Source organism: Phaenicophaeus curvirostris, chromosome 1, assembly GCF_032191515.1.
Source record: "Phaenicophaeus curvirostris isolate KB17595 chromosome 1, BPBGC_Pcur_1.0, whole genome shotgun sequence".
Lineage (NCBI taxonomy): Eukaryota > Metazoa > Chordata > Aves > Cuculiformes > Cuculidae > Phaenicophaeus > Phaenicophaeus curvirostris.
The window spans coordinates 89,358,538-89,378,880 of NC_091392.1; the positions used below are offsets into that span (position 1 = coordinate 89,358,538).

General features: G+C 40.9%; 1 protein-coding gene across 18 annotated transcripts in view; it reads left to right on the forward strand.

Annotated features, from left to right (window-relative positions):
- The window catches only part of ZBTB20 (zinc finger and BTB domain containing 20), a 492,240-nt gene extending 475,382 nt beyond the window's left edge, over positions 1-16,858 (forward strand). For all 18 annotated transcript variants that reach the window (XM_069867452.1, XM_069867468.1, XM_069867442.1 and 15 more), the window contains 2 exons: positions 8,724-10,331; positions 15,358-16,858. In XM_069867452.1, the coding sequence (XP_069723553.1) occupies positions 8,744-10,331; positions 15,358-15,776 (2,007 nt within the window). In that variant the 5' untranslated portion in view covers positions 8,724-8,743 and the 3' untranslated portion in view covers positions 15,777-16,858. The remainder of the gene's footprint in view (positions 1-8,723; positions 10,332-15,357) is intronic.
- Positions 16,859-20,343: the final 3,485 nt, after the last annotated feature.

Genomic DNA, 20,343 nt, shown 5'->3' on the forward strand with positions numbered 1-20,343 from the left:
GTTCACTTCCCTTACCGGCAGTCAGTCTGAAATACACTGTTAGGATTTAAACAAAAGCCTTTAAAGCAGGTGAAAGTATTCTTCATGACTACAGTAAGCTCTTAATCAGGACCGTAGAATAGCAAAATAAATCACCTTGTTTGCGTACATTTTCCAAAAAGTTTATTCCCTTTTCTCCAAGAACCAACCCCCTATTCGTTGTTTTACTGGAGAGCATTCACATTGCAGCTTCACAGGCATTACCGGACCGTCTCACCTCTTCCCTGTTGAGCGGCTGTCTTGCTGCAGGTCAACTAGTGCAGCAATGCCCTCTGAGTAATGGCACCTGGCAATGTGAAGGAAAACTAGCAATAGATGCACCTAGATTTTTAAAGAGCCAACCTGCCTTAAACTTACAGCCGATTAAAACAGCTGGGCCATGCTGGGGCTTGGCAGGATTGTGCATGAGCTGTCAGGGAACAAGCGAGTGCAGCTGAAACAGTTTTCATGTAGAACGTGAATGTGTTCCCTACTGAGGAAAGGATGAGCACAGCCTCGTTCCTCTTCCTAGGAAATGGTGCCATCATGTGGCCACGTTGTTTTCTCTGTTTCCAGTGACTAGAGGGCAGTTGTAGAGTTAGTTCTCTATGTTTTGAAAAACAGCATTAAAATGCAGTTTGGTGATCCTATCTTTTGCTCATGTAAATAGGTTACAGCTGGCTGGGGCACAGAATTTAACACCCCTCTAACGATATGGTCAGTCTGTTGAAATCCAGGTTAGTGCAGCTGTGATGAAAGCTTCTATGGTTTGTTAACGTAGTATATGATTCTTTGAGGTGGTGTAGATACCTACAGGAGAAGCACCCCCCATCAGTGTAGTCAGTGTCTATGCTAGGAGAGTACGATGGCATGGCTGGAGCACCAGAGGGTCTGCAGATGAGGCCTAAGAGAGGAACTGAGAGAAACATAGTGTGTGTGTATATTTGTGCCAGTGTTTACCCTGGAGGTTTATTGGACTGGACCCCAAATATGTGCCTGGGAATAAAAATGTCTTTTGAGTATACCCTCTTTACTCTACAGTATCTTTTGAGTTCCCAAAATAGCAAGAATACAAACTGGCATGAAAGTGGGAAGAGTAAATACCCTAGCTAAAAATGGAATATTTCTTCAACTTAAAAATAGCTGCATGTGCAGTAACACTTTGAAGAACACTCCCCTGAATTGAAGCTAGAATTTACCTGGTATCTTTGAGGTGTAAGTTGGTTGCTCACCATAAAGAAGTATGAAGGAATCAAGGCAATAGAGCAGTGTGAGAGGAAAGCTTTATTTTTGTAAGCCTGGCATACAAGATCTGAAGAGGCCTATGGAGTTAATTCTTGATCTTTCTCTTTATCCAAGGAATGCAGAAAAACTGGTTAATATTAATTAAGGCAGTTCTTCTGCAGAATTGAGTGAGTGATGCCATCCCTTTTCTACATGTGAAGCGAACAGGCACAGTGTAGAGCAAACAGAATTAGTGCTGACAGAGTTTTGCAGTTTTTCAGACGAAGCATAGGGAGGTGATTCAGTTCCTGCTACCCAAGTACATAGGCTGAAATAAAGGCTTTTATGCTTTACATTGGTGATTTCTGCCCACTGGATATTGAAGCAATTTTATGCACAGAACACCTGTGGTTTAGTCTTCAGTTTTATATAGAGTGGCTATCTCATCATTAGGTAGATGCTAAAAAGGACAGGGCAGTTAAATGAATAAATCATCCATAGGAAATTTGCTGAACATTCTCTGGTGCAGAAAAAGCCTGCCTCCTGAACAAAGTTTAAGCAAACTGTTTCTTATAGCCATCTACTTTATATGTTTCCTCCTTGGAGAATAAGGTTGTGCTTGTGTGTGCATGCATTTCTATCTTTCAAGTAAACATAGTTATTAGACTATGAAATTTAAAGAAGTTTGACAGCTTTCAGAACGCAATGATTCTTCCTTTCATAGAGTGTATTACTGACACATTAATAGATGTTGTGCTGGTAAAAATACAGTACTTCCTGTTAAATGTAGACTGCTACATATTTTGATTCTAACAACAATCTGGTAGGGTTAGGGCAATTCGTGTAGTGTCATCTGGTGTTTGTTTTGGATAGATATTATAGAAAGAGATACTGATTTTCAAGATGTTCAAGCAGATGATTGGGTAGAAACTCCAGCAAACCTTTAAAGCGACAGAAAGCAAGGGCTGTTCCTGGTCAGATCTCCTGCTGAGGATACAAATGTTCTTCTGTGTTCCTGAAACTCCATACAAGCTTTTCCTCTTGCAGCCTCTGCTCAGAATGAGGCCAAATATTCAGGAGAATCAGCCTGAGCAGGATTGGCTAAATTGGCCTCTCTAGCATCACTGAGATATACTGAGAAGTCAGCCACTACCAAGTTTTCAGGATTTAAATTCAAGTAACTTCCTTGAGTGGAAAAAATGTCGCTTCACTAAATTTGATCCCAGAGAGTTGCAACCTGATGCCAGACTAATTTTGTGTATGAAAGTATTACATATGAATTTTTACTCTGTTAATATGGTTTTATTTTAGAATAACTAACTTGAGAACAACAGCAAATAACACTTCATCACTGAGGATAAATCAGGTCATTGGAGCTGAAGAAAGCACTCATGGTTATGGTACTAAGTTTGAAATAGGAGACACTAACTTATTGAAATCAGAAAACTGGTTATGGAAATTATGGAGCTATAGTAGCTTTCATATGTTGTGATGGAAATTCTGTATTTTCACCATACTGTCATGTGGATGCAAGAGTTGAGATTTTTCATTCCAAATTAACAATTCTTAACTGAGACATGCCTTTCTTAAGGAAATTTGAGGCACCTTCCAATATGTGAGAGAGTGTTAAGAAGAGGAAAGCGGCCCATAGATCTCGATGTCTGCTGGAGGAAAGGTTAAGTTATTGGTTTCAGAGTTAAATAGTAGGAAAACTTTCTTGCTGTAAAGATAGTAGACAGCCTGTCTGGAGAGGGAGTGGAAATCACCTACATTGTTGTTTTCTGCAAACATGTTAGACAAATTTTTGCAGAGATAGTCTAGGTAAATTTTTCCCACCACAAGGAAAAGGAGTAGACAGGAGGACGGTCTGAAGAACCTAATGCATCCTTTTGATACAGCCAGGAGGCTGTGGTTGTCCGGCACTTGGTGTGGAGACCAAGGATTAGAGATTTCAAAAGTACACATGGTGGAGAAAGAGAGTAAGGAGCAGATGACACTGCTTGTCTCCAGCATCAGCAAGTGACTTAGGTTTGTGTCACTCTCAGAAGTAGTGGCCAGATTACAGACAGAAAAATAGCTCCAGAAGCAGGAAGGAAGTCTAACAGTCCTAACATCCACATCTTTCTCTTAGCCCAGGTTGTTCTTCCACCCAGGGGGAGGCACTTGTCAATTTGATGCTAAGAATATAATGATACCATATTCTGTGTGAGATACAACTCCAGCTTTTCTGCTGTCTCTCAAAGTGTGCATTCTTCTCAATGTGAGGCCTGAGAACCTTGTCAGGAAAACAAACCAGGTAACAATATCAAGCTAGTTTAATTTTGTCTAAGTATCAATGAGACAAGTTGCCAAACAATTTTCTAAATGCTGCTGCAGAAGATTGAGGCAAAAAGTCAACCTATGTCTACCTCAGCAAGCCTACCAATTCTCAAGGATATAAGACTATCATTCTCTTTGCCCCGTAAGTATGAAAGCCAGGCAGATCCCTTAGGGTTCACTCTGCTAATGATTCCTGTGAAGGACCATACAGTAAGTTTCCAAAGAGAGCTTGGATTCCAGCATCCTAGGCAGTTTTGCTTCAGGTGAAGGCTATGCACTGAGCTACTGCCAAGTTACAGTAGCCATGGTGGTTTCATGATCACTGTGTTTCTAGAAATGGTAGTCATTACTGTGCAATGAGCTCTGAGATAACTGTGATTTTAAAGGACACTAGAGAAAATAAAATTCTGTGATACCTTTCAGTTATGAGCGTTAAAAGTGTAAGCATTGACTTTGCAGAAAGGGACATCTAGTGGCTGTACAAATAAAACCTTACCAAACGCATTTTAAAATCTACAGCCCAGCCATTTGTGTGTGACCTGCAGTCTTTAGTATCGCATACAACTGTGTAGCTCTACTACATCATGTGCTTGCAGGGATCGGTTTTTACAGTTTTGACAAACAAAAAATCACTTGTGAGCCATACCTTTCTGGCTTTATGTAGGTCTATGTATGGTACCTTTGTGAAATAGAAAACTACCTTCAAGCAATGTTCGATTTATCTCACTGCTGCACTTCCACATTTTCTACAGCATCTTCCAGGAGTCCACTGCCTGCTGTTTCCTTCAGCCATTGCCTTCCCCTTTGGTACTGTACTTGGAGAAGTTGTCATTGTTATTGTCATGGTAAAATCTACTTTCTTTGAATGCCCATAGCATAAAAGTCAGCGGGAGGGGTGGATGAGATTCAGGGAAAACCTAATCTAAGCACTCAGTCATGTATTGCACAACAAAAGTTTTTTCCTTTCCCATCCATGTTACGCTCCTTCTTAGCAGTTAAGGATGAATTCCATGCATGTTTCTGTGAATAGCCTGACAGTTTAATCGGTACATTTGCATATGGGCAAACGGAGCTTTTTTCAAAGTTGCACAGTAATATGTTTCACCTTTATACCATGCCAGCTTCAAATTGCATCCCAGGAGGATTGCAAATGTGCATAATCTGTGCAGTTGTCTGGGGGTTTTTTCCTTTTCCTTTTCTTTTTTTTTCTTTTTTTCTTTTTTTTTTTTTTTTTTGACTGGCAAACGCCTATTCATTGCCCATCTGGGTGAGAATGGCCTTTGCATTTTCACATCCATTCTTCCCTATATAGTTTGTGAATACCCCTCCAATCAGAACTTTTTTCACAGAAAAGGAACAAAACCATTTTACAGGAGTTTCTCAGAATAAGTCTATTGGGATCTCTACATCATGTTTACTGGACAAAAAAAAAAGGGGGGGGGGGCACTTAACAAAGACCGCTTGGATTTCATAGAAAGGTTCCCACTGTCTCGAGTTTAAAAGAGTGGCAGGCCTGAGAAGAGCCTGAGACAGCAGTCTTTTTCCTGAGCCAGGCATTCTGTGCAGTGAGTAGGTGAGTGTGCGCGTGTATAGCTGGGTCTTATGAAGAGCTGACACACTGTCTGGCTTGTCCAAGGCTCTAGTAGTCTTTGTCAGAATGTGGCATTTGTTTTAAAATCAAACCTGCATTGTCAAGTCCACCTTATCTAGTTAGCATCACCCTTGGACTTTCAGCTTCAAAGAGCATACAATAAAGGCCGACCACAAAATGTGGATCTGGAAGTGCAGCTTCCTGCATAGGGGGAGAGGGACTGCATGGGACTGCTTGTTTTGCTACTGACCAGTCTGTGGAATTTGTTAAAGCTGCTCTTTTACACTGTTGTGGTTTGTGTGGTACTTTGGATAGGTGTGGGTTTCAGTGTTGAGTGTCAAGGAATGTGGCCTAGAAGAAACATCCTCAAAATCTGTATTAGATTTTGCTACTATTTGTTATGTGTGTCTTTCACCTGCAGCTCTTGTTTTATCCTTAAGGAGTACATTTCTGTTGTTTCTCAGCTGAAGTTCCATTTTCACTTGAAGAAATAAAGAAATGAGGAGGCGATTTTTTTAAGGGAAAACTCTGTTATACCACCAACAGCAACTGAACGTGGTCCCTGCCTTTTATGAAGTGACTCAAGGCGCAGTTCCTGTCAGAGAACTATTCATGTCACTCTCACAAATGCATAAAAACCTGTTTTCTTTAACCTTGATTAAGCCCAGCTGGCAGTTTTCATCAAATTAGTTAATGACCAAGTACATTGTGTGGGCACACAGCTCTTCTTCCCACAGCCAGGACCTGAGAATGGCTGCTAAAACTTACAGATGAACCTTGCCTTTCCTCTTTTCTCTACATGATTCGTGGATAAGTGACCTAATTCACTTTCCCAAGAAGTCATCCAGTCTCATAGGTGCATATCACAGCTTTCTGGAAGGGAGTTATCCTGAGGATGCATTTTGCAGAGTTCCAGTGATAAAATTCATTTTATCTGTCAAGGTGCATAGGAGTAAAGTAGATTTCTTTGCATCTGGTCAAGTCAAGAAGCCTGTCCATAGCATCTCTGGTATGTAGCATCTCTGGTATGTGTGAAATATTCCACCTTGTGCATGTGGAAGGCAGGATTTTTGGCTTATTGAGTTAGACTGCTGCGTATTTCTTATTATTATCAAATACCTTGTTTGACAAAGTAGAACACAAACTAGAGGTCATTCTCTTTTCCAGATGCACATCTTAGAGACATATTTGTGCGAAAAGGGAGCCCTAGAGTCAAACCAAGTAGTGACTGGTACATATTGATGGGAAGATTTGAGGTACGCTGATAGGCAACCACTTAAAGGGAGATGCAGGTAAACGGGTAGCAATCCAATCACTTGCCATGGCCTACAGCAGGTCTTGAAATGAGTTGTCATCTATTTATCAATCATTTTCCACCCTTCTGTTTCCACACCAGTACAAAGCTTTTACCAAGTTCTCTTCCTTTCAGAGCAAGGATTCCAACTTTTTATGTAAATACATTTTGAATCCTTGTGTTATCTGACATGTTAGAAAGGGAAGCATCTGGGATTACCCTAGAGGCCTCTGTAGAATGATTATTGGGAAAGAGGAGGGAATCCATCTCTTCTGTACGTTATTTTAAGTCATAGTAGTTGCAGTGCCCTTGAAGGAAGCTTCCCAGTTTCCAAGATGTTTTTCCAGTTCTATGATCAGTCTCATGACAGGAGGAAACTCAGGTTTCCCAGCAGAGCTCATGGACAAGACAGATGTAATTCACAACCTCCTTGACACTGTTAGTGGTTTCCTCCTTCTTTCTGCTATGTGACCACCTCCTTCAGTGCTCCACTTTCACATGGAAATTTGTACCTTTCTGATACTGGCTGGTTTACATCTGTTAACATCAGACTTCTTCAGCCACCCCATCAGAATTTCCAGTTCCTGACCTTTGTGCTTCCCTTTTATCATTCAGCTACTTCGGAGAATTAAAATAACCACCTGTGTCCAAAGTGGCTTCTCTTAGAACCACCAGAGTAGAGGATGCTTGAGTTATCAGGAGCGCATATGTAAGAAAGAATAGGCAGAGCAGGGAGGATGCCACATTTTCCTGAAAATTGCAGTGACTAGTGTTGTACTGCCTGTATGTGAGATGTAAAGCACCATTTGGACTGAAGTGGAGGGAGATTGTTGGGCTAAAAAGTGTTTATGTGAAACTACTTTCAATGGCATTTATTTGCTTTCTGTATTTCTGTTAGTTTAATTTACTCCTGCTTCTCTACCAAATTTCACTTTTGGATTCTCACACATTACCAAGTAATTCTGGCAAGAGGGGTTGCAGCTTTGGTAGAAATATTCAAGACAAATTGCCTGTAGTACTAGTGGGGATTTTGCATTACTTTTCTCTGAGTACTTTCCTGGGAAACAAGGTGATGCATGTACTACAAATGCTAAGAGAAAGAAACTGTTAATAATGTTTTATTTGTTTGCCACTCAAAGGGCAGTTGGTTCTTTGTAGATAAAAGGTGAAACTATAGTTTCTGCCCATCAAAATCTAAATAGATGGAAAATGAGTAAAGAGCGAGAAAGAAAACAGAAAAAAAAACATTAAAAACAGAGCAAGCAAGATGGAGACAGGGAAAGGTGGATCAAGAGATTAAGAAGTTACATTTTAGTCACTTTTAAAAATTAATTTTGAAGGATGTGTTGGCTCTGCAACTAAATTGGTTGGGTGGTTTTCTAAACTGTTCTTTGTTTAGATTATTCAGCCAAACTAAGACAAAGTCTTCATAGAGTAAATGTCTGTAATTTTCCATTTTCTGTCAAGTAAATAACAGCAGGAGAACATTAGAACATTTGGTTTTATATGATGGCATTCCGGTGCCAGTCAGAACTTGGGATATGCTAAAAATGAAGGGGACAACTCATGTTAACTTTTTGCTCTGGGCTCTTACAGAGGGCTGTTTGTCACTATTGGGTAGCAAATGTTCTAAACCACAACCCCAGATAAAACTGTGCGTGGGATTTTAGAAACATTTACAGCCTAAATCTTGAACCAGATTTGGATTTTACAAAGTGACTGCCAGGTGGGGTTTTTTTTGTACGAGTGACTGTTCTGTAAAACTCTGGATCTAAATTTTCTAAAATACCAGTCTAGATAGAAATCACATTTTTATATAGACTCTGCATTAATAACTTGGTGTACAGGGTCATTACAGTAAGAATCTGATCTTTTCTGGCATGAGTCCACATCTGAACAGCCTAAAATCCAGCTTTAATCCATGTGTTCAGTGTTTACAATTGGCTGGCTGTAGGCTTTTTAAAGCCAGATAAACTGATAGGAAGTCCAAGTCCCAGGAATATGGTTGGAATTTAGGCCCAGCTACACCTGTCTTTGTTTGCTTTTCTCCAAAAGTTCAGGACTTCAGCTTCTGCAAATGAGTAGCACAGTTTACCTTTAGCCTAACAGAGATGACATCTTTTTATTGGTGCCTTTGTATGTGATTTTTACAGTATAATCTGTTTTGCTTACCCAGTGGGCAATCACCTTCACCAATACCCTGACTGTGGGGCTGCAGGGGACAAGACTTAATCTGCTTTTTTTTTTCTTTCCTTCTTGTCACCGGCTTTGCTACAGGTAACATCAGTTGCAAGGGGATGACAGAGCGCATTCATAGCATCAACCTTCACAACTTCAGCAATTCTGTGCTCGAGACCCTCAACGAGCAGCGCAACCGTGGCCACTTCTGTGACGTGACGGTCCGCATCCACGGGAGCATGCTACGCGCCCACCGTTGTGTGCTGGCGGCTGGCAGCCCCTTCTTCCAGGACAAGCTGCTGCTGGGCTACAGTGACATTGAGATTCCCTCAGTGGTGTCAGTGCAGTCTGTGCAAAAGCTCATTGACTTCATGTACAGCGGGGTGCTGCGGGTCTCACAGTCGGAGGCCCTCCAAATCCTCACAGCTGCCAGCATCCTACAGATTAAGACTGTGATTGATGAGTGCACAAGGATTGTCTCACAAAATGTGGGAGAGATCTACCCAGTGATTCAGGATTCTGGCCAGGAGACACCTAGAGGAACACCTGAATCAGGCACCTCGGGGCAGAGCACCGACACAGAGTCTGGCTACCTGCAGAGCCATTCGCAGCACAGTGTGGACAGGATCTACTCAGCCCTCTATGCCTGTTCCATGCAGAATGGCAGTGGGGAGCGCTCCTTTTACAGTGGAGCTGTGGTCAGCCACCATGAAACAGCCCTGGGTCTCCCAAGGGACCATCACATGGAAGACCCCAGCTGGATAACCCGAATCCATGAACGATCACAGCAGATGGAGCGGTACCTCTCCACCACTCCAGAGACGACACACTGCCGCAAGCAACCACGCCCTGTCCGAATTCAAACCCTGATGGGAAACATCCATATTAAGCAGGAGATGGAGGATGACTATGACTACTATGGCCAACAGAGGGTGCAGATCCTTGAGCGCAATGAGTCTGAGGAATGCACTGAGGACACTGACCAAGCAGAAGGCACTGAGAGTGAGCCCAAAGGGGAGAGTTTTGACTCGGGAGTCAGTTCCTCCATTGGCACTGAGCCTGATTCCATGGAGCAGCAATTTATGGCTGGTCTGGGCCGGGATGGGCAGCAAGAACCTTCTCAAGCAGACCAAAATGACGTCCCTGCTGATGGCACTCAGCCGCAGCAGCAGCAGCAGCATGTAGATGCCAACTCTTCCTCGCCAGAGAGAAACAATGACGTTGAAATGGACAGCAAAGTGCTCACAGTCAATAACAGCATCGAAAAGGGAGCTTTGCAGCCTTCTGTCAACACAACTGTTGCCCAACCATTGCCAACCACACAGATCTACTTACGCCAGACAGAAACCCTCACCAGCAATCTGAGAATGCCGCTGACTCTGACCAGCAACACTCAGGTCATTGGCACAGCTGGCAACACCTACCTGCCTGCCCTTTTCACCACACAGACTGCTGGCAGTGGCCCTAAGCCTTTTCTCTTCAGCCTGCCCCAGCCTTTAGCTGGCCAACAGACACAGTTTGTGACAGTGTCCCAGCCTGGCCTGTCAACATTTACTGCCCAGCTGCCAGCCCCACAGCCCTTGGCCCCATCTGCGGGCCACAGCACAGCAGGTGGGCAAGGTGAAAAAAAGCCTTACGAGTGCACTCTCTGTAACAAGACTTTCACCGCCAAACAGAACTACGTCAAGCACATGTTTGTACACACAGGTAAGAGTATATCCTTTTGGCTCACACATGAAGCCAGGGAAAGTCCATGAAAAACAGGGACTTAGAATCTGTTTCCCAGCCTGCCAGCCCCCAGCACAAACAGGTGGGAGAGGTTATCCAGACAGCTGATATCACTGAATGCTTTTCAAGCTTACTGCTTGACATACTTCGAAGTTGAGCCCCTGCAGAAATGCATAGGTCCCTTATAGGTGCCTAACTGTGCATAGTGCCGAAACAAGCTCATTTCACTTGGGTTAAAATGTGTCCTGCACCCATCCAAGGAAATGGTAAGCATTTTTTATCCTCTGCAAGCTGACCAGGCAACATTAAGCAGAGTGGCATGAGGAAACTGTAATAAGTCATTGAAGAAAAACTGTATCTACAAAGAAAGGGCATCCACCTGTAAGTTTTACAGCTATGGGGCTTTAAGCTGAAGGGATGATGATTGATGTCAGTAGGCCAAGTTCATTTCTAGTGGAGTTGCAGCAATAGGTCCAGGCCTGGGTGTTACACATACTGCCGTGTATTTTCTAAATGTCAGACATTCCTCTACGAAAGTAAATTTGGAGTGCTTCCTGGGAGTTTTTCTGCGCTTCACTGCAGCTGATTGCTGTAATCTCCTGACTCTTGGTAAGTCAGGTGTTTCACTAGCTGTAAATACAGAAACATAGGACTCCATGAAGAAAAATTAAAATAATATATGTAGAATACAACATCAACACCCTTTCTGTTTAAAAATGCAACTACTTTAGCATATGGTCTTTTGAGACAATATAGGTAACCATATTTACTACGGAGCCCAAACTGGCTTTTCTAGCTTTGTCATGTTAAGATGCTTCAAAGCAAGAGCCCTAATCCACTGAAGTCTTGACCTTTCTTATACAGTCAGCCAGCTGTCCCTTACCCTGATGATCTTAAGGGTCTTTTCCAACTTAAATGATTCTATGATTCTATGACAAACAAGAAACTGGGGTGATGGCCCTCATGGCCACCCAATGTCCTCTACTCATGATAAGACTCCCAGCTCTATAACATTTCTTGTGTGGTTCTTAGTTACCTATCTCCCCTTTCCTTCCTCTTCAGCCCTTGAGGAGTCTTGGCAGCTTGCTCTCCTTCAGAGGTCTCCATCTTGCTCTCCATCTTACATAGAGAAACTATTCTGGCTTTAGGACTAGATTTTGCTTGTTTTAGCCCTTGGCTTGTTCTGATGATGGAGAGAAAGTCTGATTTAGATAAAGGGTAAATATTTCTCTCACCAAGCAGTGGTTTTGTAAACATCAGATCTTAAAATAAACGTTAGGTTTGTGATGCATGGAGTAGAACCTGGAGAAATTGCCCAAGAAATGTGAGTTATTCCTCTCCATTGTATCCTATATATTTCACTTCCACCTACATATGTAAACTTTTAATTTCTGTTTACATATAATTATCACTTAAATGAAAAATTCCTCTAAACATCTAAAGCAGACATGTGCAATACATATACAAAAAAGGTCAGCTTCTCAGGACTGGTACAAAATGTATGATTGCAAGGATCAAGAATCCTGAATCCCAAGATTACCCTTTGTGTCTGTTTATGTTCTCCATCTTTCTGTTGTGGATGAGTAGCTAAAATACTATGTAGGTACTGTTGTGTTATTCAGAAAAATATCCCCTTCAGAACACAGTCCAATATATCTACCTGCATCCTTGTTCTTAAAGCTAGGAAGTCTTTGTCGCAAATAACTTCACTGAGATTCTGTTCTTTATTCCAATCCCCGCCTGCCCCCCACCCCCTTATATTGGGAGATCTGACCTAACGTAATCCTAGTTACTAGGATTATGAATTCAGCCAAGGATATTGATAGGCATCTCCAGTTATGAACAAATATTTTGTTTGTGTGGGTCTGAGAGTGCCCAAAGTAATAAACTGTGATGTCAGGGAGAGATGCGAGTAGGTAAATTATTTAAAAGTTCATTTAGGAACAAACTGGCTCCTGGAGCAACTGGAAGAATAATTGCAGCTTAATCAACAGAGGGCAGGGTTTCAGAAAACTCTTCTGAGAAAGTGTGTCTGCTATCTTGTCTAGCACTGGACAGCATCATTATGAAAATGGAGAGGAGTCAGCTGCTCCCCCTGTCAGGGGGACTTTCCTCAGTCCTGTTAAAAGAAGCCAGGCAGAGTGGTTCTGGAAAAGATCCATGAAAAAGGGAAAGTTTTGGGAAATACGAATGTTTGAATTAGTCTTGCTCTTTGAAGGGCTGACATGAGAAGCCATGGAGGAGTCTCATCATAAACCAGAATTCATCAACCTAAAGGCCTCCCCGTCTCTGTATGGTTTTACGCTTCTGAAAACTACACTCTAATGTAGCTTTGCATGCAATGGAAACCTGCCTCTCTTTCTTCTGTCCCATGGACATAAACGTATTAAGGTGGCTACTTTTCCAGTAGAATGTTCCCTGGAGACTAGCTTTAATGCATGCCACAATTTTGTTCTCCAAGACATGCAATGTTGTGGAAATACAGTGCTAGAATGCAAGCAGCATCTGTGCACGTTATAAACCATCATCAGCTTCTCCTGCCTTTTAGGTTGTGATTAATATTTGTTACCTGTCCCATATTGCAGCCTGAAATCAGCCAAATACAAAATAAAGAACCAAAAAAGGAACACGCACGCTGAGCAAAGTTTTCTCTGACTTCAGTATAGAGAATCATAGGAATACATAGTCTACAGTGCTCACTTAGGAAGCACATACATACATTTGCATACAAAAAAAAGAAAACCTAAAAATCTTTGAGATTCTTAGGAGAGAAGAAATCCCAGGAAGGTTTTGAAGCTAAGATTAGAAAGCCAGAACCCAGTGAATATTTGAAATGTGTGCAGGCAAAAATTAGGATTTTTTTATAGCAGAGTCTTAACAGGGTCTAGAGCAGAGGAAAGTGACTCATTACAGACTCTGGGACATATATTGCCTAAGGCAAAAATGAGCATTGTAAATATAATAAGTCTCTTCTAAGTTAATCAGACATTATTATAACTGACACAATATCATTTTCCACATAAAATGTGTCAAGCATATTGGTCTGTCTACACTCAGCGCACTACTATGTTAATCAAAGCCAGCAGGAAAGGGAGGGCTTAAAGTATTCTGACCAAGCATCTTTCACCACGAAGGGACAAGGAAGAACATGTAGAGCATATAAATTTCATTTACAGATGTCACCGTCATGTGTGCAAATGGAAATAAAAAGAAACAGAAACTCAAGGGAGATAAAAAAGTAGGTCCTTCCCGTCTAATCCATATTAATTATCTCGTCTTAAAATTGAATATAAGTAGTGTATTGTAATCTCACTATACAAAGAGTAAATTATATACTACCACAGGCATGTGACGGTCCCTGAAGATTGACTCTTCAGGATTTAAAACAGTGCCAGATGGATTGTAGAAAGGAGAAAACAGGATGTCTGGGGAAAAGAAAAAAAAATAATGAAGGATCACTTCTAGAGGGGAAATTGCAAAATGACTAAAGGAAAACAATTTTTCAGTCAGTGAAACAGAGGATCATTTTGATTTTCACAGAGCTATGGTACCATCTTTCTCCCTGACAGCTTTGGGGATGACAAATTACCACACCTGAAACATACCACAAGTGATTCAGAAGACAAATTAAAAAGCAGCTTTTGATGAGGCATTCACAGTGTTGGATATTGTCTATATTATCAATATAGCAGCATATGATGAAAATGTTGCCTGATACCATGAAACATGAGGCGTTGTCTCCCAGAAGAACTCCTAGCACAAGGAGGAATTAAGAGTAGTCTGGACAAGCCAGTTGTGTATGCTCAGCTAAATATTTTTTTCAGTTCTTCCTTGTAGTCACTGGTTTGTGTGGATATGATCAGAGTTCATTTATGTGAGTTGCCAGCACCAGTTTTAACAGCAGCCCTGGGCACAGAAGGCAATGTGGTAGATGACATAAGTATTTTATTTATGTTTACATGATAGACTGTTTTGTTTAATTGTCAGTCAAATAATTAATATTTCATGTCTATTACACTGAAAATTCATCTGTTATGTTGCCCTGTGCCTAGGCAATTCTATGTACCAAGGTTCCCTTTCCAGTTACTCTTATCCATGCTTCGCCTGTGAGATTTGATCAGAACAAGGGGCAACAAACATAAAGTGCACATAAAGCATTGGATTCTTTTGGCAATCTCTAGTGTTTATTTTCTGAGAAATTTAAAGCTATTTGACAAAACTAAGTTTGCTACAGGTCAGGTATTTATCACTAGCTTTGTCCATGCTCTTGTTGCGTACAGGTAGAGAGATGGAGGCACTGAAAGGTAAGGTAACTTGGCTAAGACCTGTCTAGAAATAAGCCTGAGGAGTAAGGCAGAAGCATAGGCAGGAGTGGCTGTGCCATTGAAGCTGGAGCTAGAGGCCAGGACCTTTTAATTCAGGTCCTGTCTTTGACAGTGCCTACTTTGTGAACTTGAGCTCCTTTTCACTGTATGTGGATCAAGAATACCTACAACCCCCTTTTTAGAGCATTATGAAACTTCTGACTGCAAAAAAAAATGTTGTGTGTCAAAACACGCTTATAAACAGAATTACTCTTTCTTAGCTAGAGCACCTTTCCATAGGCATCCATGACACTTACCATTGGTTTATTGCATTAAGTCATACTGAGCTGTTTTAATTTTGTTATTGTTTTGTCTCTTCCTCTTCCTCTTCCTCTTCCTCTTCCTCTTCCTCTTCCTCTTCCTCTTCCTCTTCCTCTCTTTATCTTTCTTTCTCTCTTTCTCTCTCTCTCTTTCTCTCTCTCTTTCTCTCTCTCTCTCTTTTTCTCTTTCTTTCTCTCTTTCTCCCTCTCTCTATCTTGCTCTCTTTCTCCCCTCTTTATCTCTCTCTTTTCTCTCCCTTTCTCTCTCTCTCTCTCTTTCTCTCTCTCTTTCTCTCTCTCTCTTTATCTCTCTTTCTCTCTCTCTCTTTATCTCTCTTTCTCTTTCTCTCTCTCTCTCTCTCTTTCATTGGTAATGGGCAGGTGAGAAACCCCACCAATGCAGCATCTGTTGGCGCTCCTTCTCCTTAAAGGATTACCTAATCAAACACATGGTGACGCACACTGGTGTGAGGGCGTACCAGTGCAGTATCTGCAACAAGCGCTTCACCCAGAAGAGCTCCCTTAATGTGCACATGCGCCTCCACCGCGGGGAGAAGTCCTATGAGTGCTACATCTGCAAGAAGAAGTTCTCCCACAAGACCCTGCTGGAGAGGCATGTGGCTCTGCACAGTGCCACCAACGGCACACCTGGAGCCACTGGCACTGGCACGAGGGCTGTTCCTGCCGGGGTGGTGGCCTGCACGGAGGGGACCACGTACGTCTGCTCTGTCTGTCCAGCTAAGTTTGACCAAATTGAGCATTTCAACGACCACATGAGGATGCATGTGTCAGACGGATAAGTAGAATCTCTCTCTCTCTTTGTTATGAACAAAAAAATAGAAACAACAAAAAAAGCTATGGCACTAGAATTTAAGAAATGATTTTTGTTTCATTTTTACCTTTATTTTCCTCCTTTTTTTTGGGTTCGTTTAGTTTTGTTGTTTTTGTACTACATGAAGAACTGTTTTTTGCCTGCTGGTACATTACATTTCCGGAGGCTGGGTGAATAATAATTTTCCCAACCTCCCTTGGATGGTGGCCTTAAGGCCAGGTAGTGCTTCATGGGATCCACTGGTTGGATCTCTAGCTACTGGCCTCTAAATACAACACTTCTTTACTACAAAAAAAACAAACAAACAAAAAAAACACACAAAAAAATCAAAAAACAGACAGAAAAAATACAAAAAAAAAAGAGCAATTTCTTTTTTCTCACTTGTGAAGAGCACTACAAAAAACAGAAACAAAACAAAATATATTACAAGTCTACAAGGCCTACTGTCATTATAAGTACACCGCTCGCAGTGTTTCAGTGGACATTATTCACAATGCTGACAGCTTTTGGACTTCGCAGTATCCAGATAGAACTGTGGAATATTTTGCTTCTGGTTCAGCAGTAACCAGAGGAAACAAGGCCCTGCTGGTTTCCACCACGTGTCTGCTTTCTCACACACACACACATACACGCATCCACAAACACAAAAAAGGGCTGAGGGAAGTGCAAGGCAGTGTGGCTTGGATAGTGTGGAGTCCCTGCAGGGTGAGGAAAAAGAATCAGAGGTTCCTCACCTGGATTCTGCTCCTTCCCACGCTCTCTGGCATACCCTCCCCGCTGCTTTTCCCATACCACCACCTTACAGCAGAAACCAAGAAGATTCAGACAACGAGCAACGGTGGCTTTTTTGTAATTTATTCAGTGTCTTTGCTGAGCCCAGGGCCTCAGCACAATCAAGAGGGACTTTCACAGAAGGCAAAGAGAAACACAGAGGAAAATCAAAGATATCAGAGGTTGCAACCTATGGATCTAGGTACAAGAGAAGGGTTAGTTCCCACAATCTTTGCAAAAAAAAAAAAAAGTTGCATCAGGATTTATTCTTGTGGAAGAAAGAGGAATAGAGGGTGGGTGGGGAGGGGAATAATAATAATTAAAAAAAAGAGTTCTTGGGACTTTTTTAATTCAAAATTTTATAGAGGGGCAAAAGTGACGTTTACCAGATAGAATGCTGATTTTTTTAATATATTTACAACAGTATTTGTGTAAAAAAAAAACAAAAAGTGAGATTGTTAAAAGTAATTTTTCTTTGTTTTCTTTTTTGTTTTGCGTACACTGCCACTAATATCTTCTCTTTTATTATATATATGAATATATATAAAAATATATATTTTATTTTAAATTGAGACTGTTAAGGTTAGCTAACCTGCTTCCAGATAGAGGGGGGGGAGATGAACTTGATTTTTATTTTAAAAAAGAGGAAGGATGTTTCTTGATTTTCTTTTCTAGTATTATTCTCTCTCTCTCTCTTTTCCAATGGAATCAAGAATTACCTGGGTAGATGAGGGGCTCTGTGAAGTCATCTGTGGGATTATCTACTAGGGTTTGTGCATCCTGCAGTATCATTTGAACTGCTACTTTGTTTTTTAATTAAGTGGTTCTCCTTTTGGCTCTTAACAAGGTTCTGTTGTTTCTTTTTATGGCTCCATCTCAGAATTTATTTTTGCTGAAGGGCAATTCGTTTTGAGAAAGAGACATTTTCTAGTAACATTCCCTTGGTTTGGGGGATGATAGAATCCATAGTCTTTTCCTTCTTCTTGTTTGAAAAAGTAATGAAAGTTTTGGAAGTGTGTAATAACTAGGATTTCCCTTCTTTTTGGTCACTGGACAAGAATTAATCTGCTGTATTGTTCTCTCATCCCTGCCTTGCTCACTGGAGAGCTTCCATATTTGTGTGGGAATCTGATCCTGCCCCTGGTAATTTGTGCTGATGCCAAAATAACTTAAAATGTTACCATTGCAAATAAATCTTCCCTTCTTTATTTGTCTAATTGAAGGGCCACATCCCGCATTCTCTGCATATGCAAAGCTATGCAAGGAATGTAGGATCAGTGTGAAAGATTGATTCCTGATCTGCATATATATGTTGGTGTATTGTATTTTGTTTTATTGTGTTTGGGCTGGTGTTCTCCCTAGTTGTCTTCTGTGTATCTGTGTGAGAATTTTTCCCCCAAAGCCAACTCCCAAAGTACATGGGTCCTTAGTTCAGTTGGATCGGTGTCTGACACTATCTTTGTCTTGCTTGAAATCCATAGCTAGGATTTGCACCAGCTGCACTCTGGACTTTATATTTTAGGCAGAAAAGAAGCACCTAACAAAAATATGCAAAATGAAAAAAAAAAAAAAGAAAAATTGCTAGTTTAGGTTTTACTTGTGTCTATATTTAAATTAAGCTTTCTTAAGTTTACAAAACTTTGCTTGTGAACATTGAGCATTTCACATGAGACATTCTTTTATGCTGGACAACGTTCTTAATATTGACTTGATAGATTTCCACATATGATTTTTCCTGTTCTTTACACCTGCAGCTTCTGTATCAGGTATCTGTGGTTCAGCACAGATAACCTCATTGCTATGTTCTACGCCTGTTCGATTACTGATTTGTTTGGGGGGAAAAATTGACAGGTGGCTCGATCTCAGAATCTTTCTGTACCCTGCAAGGTATTGTTCAACAGATCCTAAACGCTGAAGCCCTGATTCTCAGCTGCAGTAGGCAGCATAAAGAGACTTTGAGGTGAGTGCCAGAGCAAATGAGCCTTTAATGAAGTAACATCTTTTTTGTTATCAATTTGTTTGGGTAGTTCAGGGGCCTGGAGAAGGAGTACAAGTTAGTAAATAAGTATTGTTCTCATAACCACACTGGTAAAAGTGGTGCTGGCATGTAAACTGAGAAGTGAAAAGACAAAGGCTAAGACAAAGACATGCCAAAGACATGTAAATCTGCACAGAAAGTAGAGGTCCTAGAGACAAAGATGTGGAAGAAAACAGGGAAGGTGAAGCTATACAAAAGGGCTGAAGGTCTTTCTCTGAGGAAGGGAGTTTTTTCTGAGAAATTTGGTATGCAAGAGTTTGATGTTCTCCTGTGTGAGGAATTAGGGAAGAATTTTACCCAGCTTAAAAATCTGTAGCTGCTCATTTGTCATCTGAGGTCTGGGGAAAAGCTGTTTAACTTGCCATTGTTAAACCTGGTGAACTATAGTCAAGATGTAGCATATTCTGGGACGTGGTTCTGATACCAGCGGAAATGTGTCAGTACACAGGAAATAAGAATCAAAGTTTACTGCATCCACCAAAATCCAAACACTGTGGTGTTTAGACAGAAAAAATCCTATTTGAACTTTAATTTCTCATTTTTCAACCTTCCCTAAATCAAAGCATCATCATCATTATGTGGCCTAGTAAATCTGAAGTGAATTAAAGATCAATTGTGAATAAATGAAGGGTGCCAATTAAATAAGTGAGCAAACTTCTTAAAGTAAAACTAAGGCATACTAGATTAAATTCTAAATCACTTGTCGAAGATTAGGCCAAGGTCTTCAAAAATGACTACCTGAAATATAAAATGATTTTGTTGAACTTCCAGGCTCAAAAATTAGTGACCTGATTTTGTTAAACACAGAGCATAACTGCAAATGTAGTTGAAAATAGTCCTCAGGTCACTTATTTAAGTGCCCTTCTGTGAATTTAGGAGGTCAAACACAGAGGCTCATCTATCCTTTAAAATGTTGAATTCTTTTTAATAATACTTTCCCCCGTCTGTTGAAATGTTTATTTACTACTTGGAAACAACTACAGGATATGAATGTAACAGGTATCTTCAAGCTTCATGTATTGCTAAAATATTCCTTAGCAGAAAAAACACCTGTGGTACACTGGCAGTCACAATGATCTATGAACTGCTGTTGATGGTATTTGAGCACATGCATATCAGTATGTTTGAAAGGCTTCCTTCAAAACACCTAATAAAGTTATGTAGATGAAAAACAGTAGACTGTAGCACACATCCCTCTAATGGAGCACGCAATAGCCTGCATTCTTTGAGCCTGATTCTTACTTTTCTTCAAGCTCTCTTTGGATTGCTTTGGCAATGGAAAAGGTCATTAAATAGGACATCAATTCAAGCATACAAATCAAGGCCTCTCTACAAAGCAAAAGTGCCATAAAGGAAGCCTTAGAGTAAATGAGAGGTGAGTGATTTCTCTTACTGCTGCTGAGGCTGATGGAGTCAATCGAAAATGCAGGATTGGCCAGAGCAGATCTTCCCAGTGGCTCACCTTGCACAATATTCTGTCTCTGACACATGGCCAGTTACAAATGATTTGGATGAAGATGAAAGACCCATGTTGGATAATTACAAAGTAATATGCCTAAGAGTGAAGGTATATTATAATCCTCCTTAGCTACGTATCTGCTTATAACCTAAAGACATAATAATTTACAGCCTTAACTTTTTATCCCATATATAAATTCTATATTGTGGCAAATAATTATCATTATCCTGTAAAGATCTAGCTTATTAATTGCTAGGCGGCCCCAGT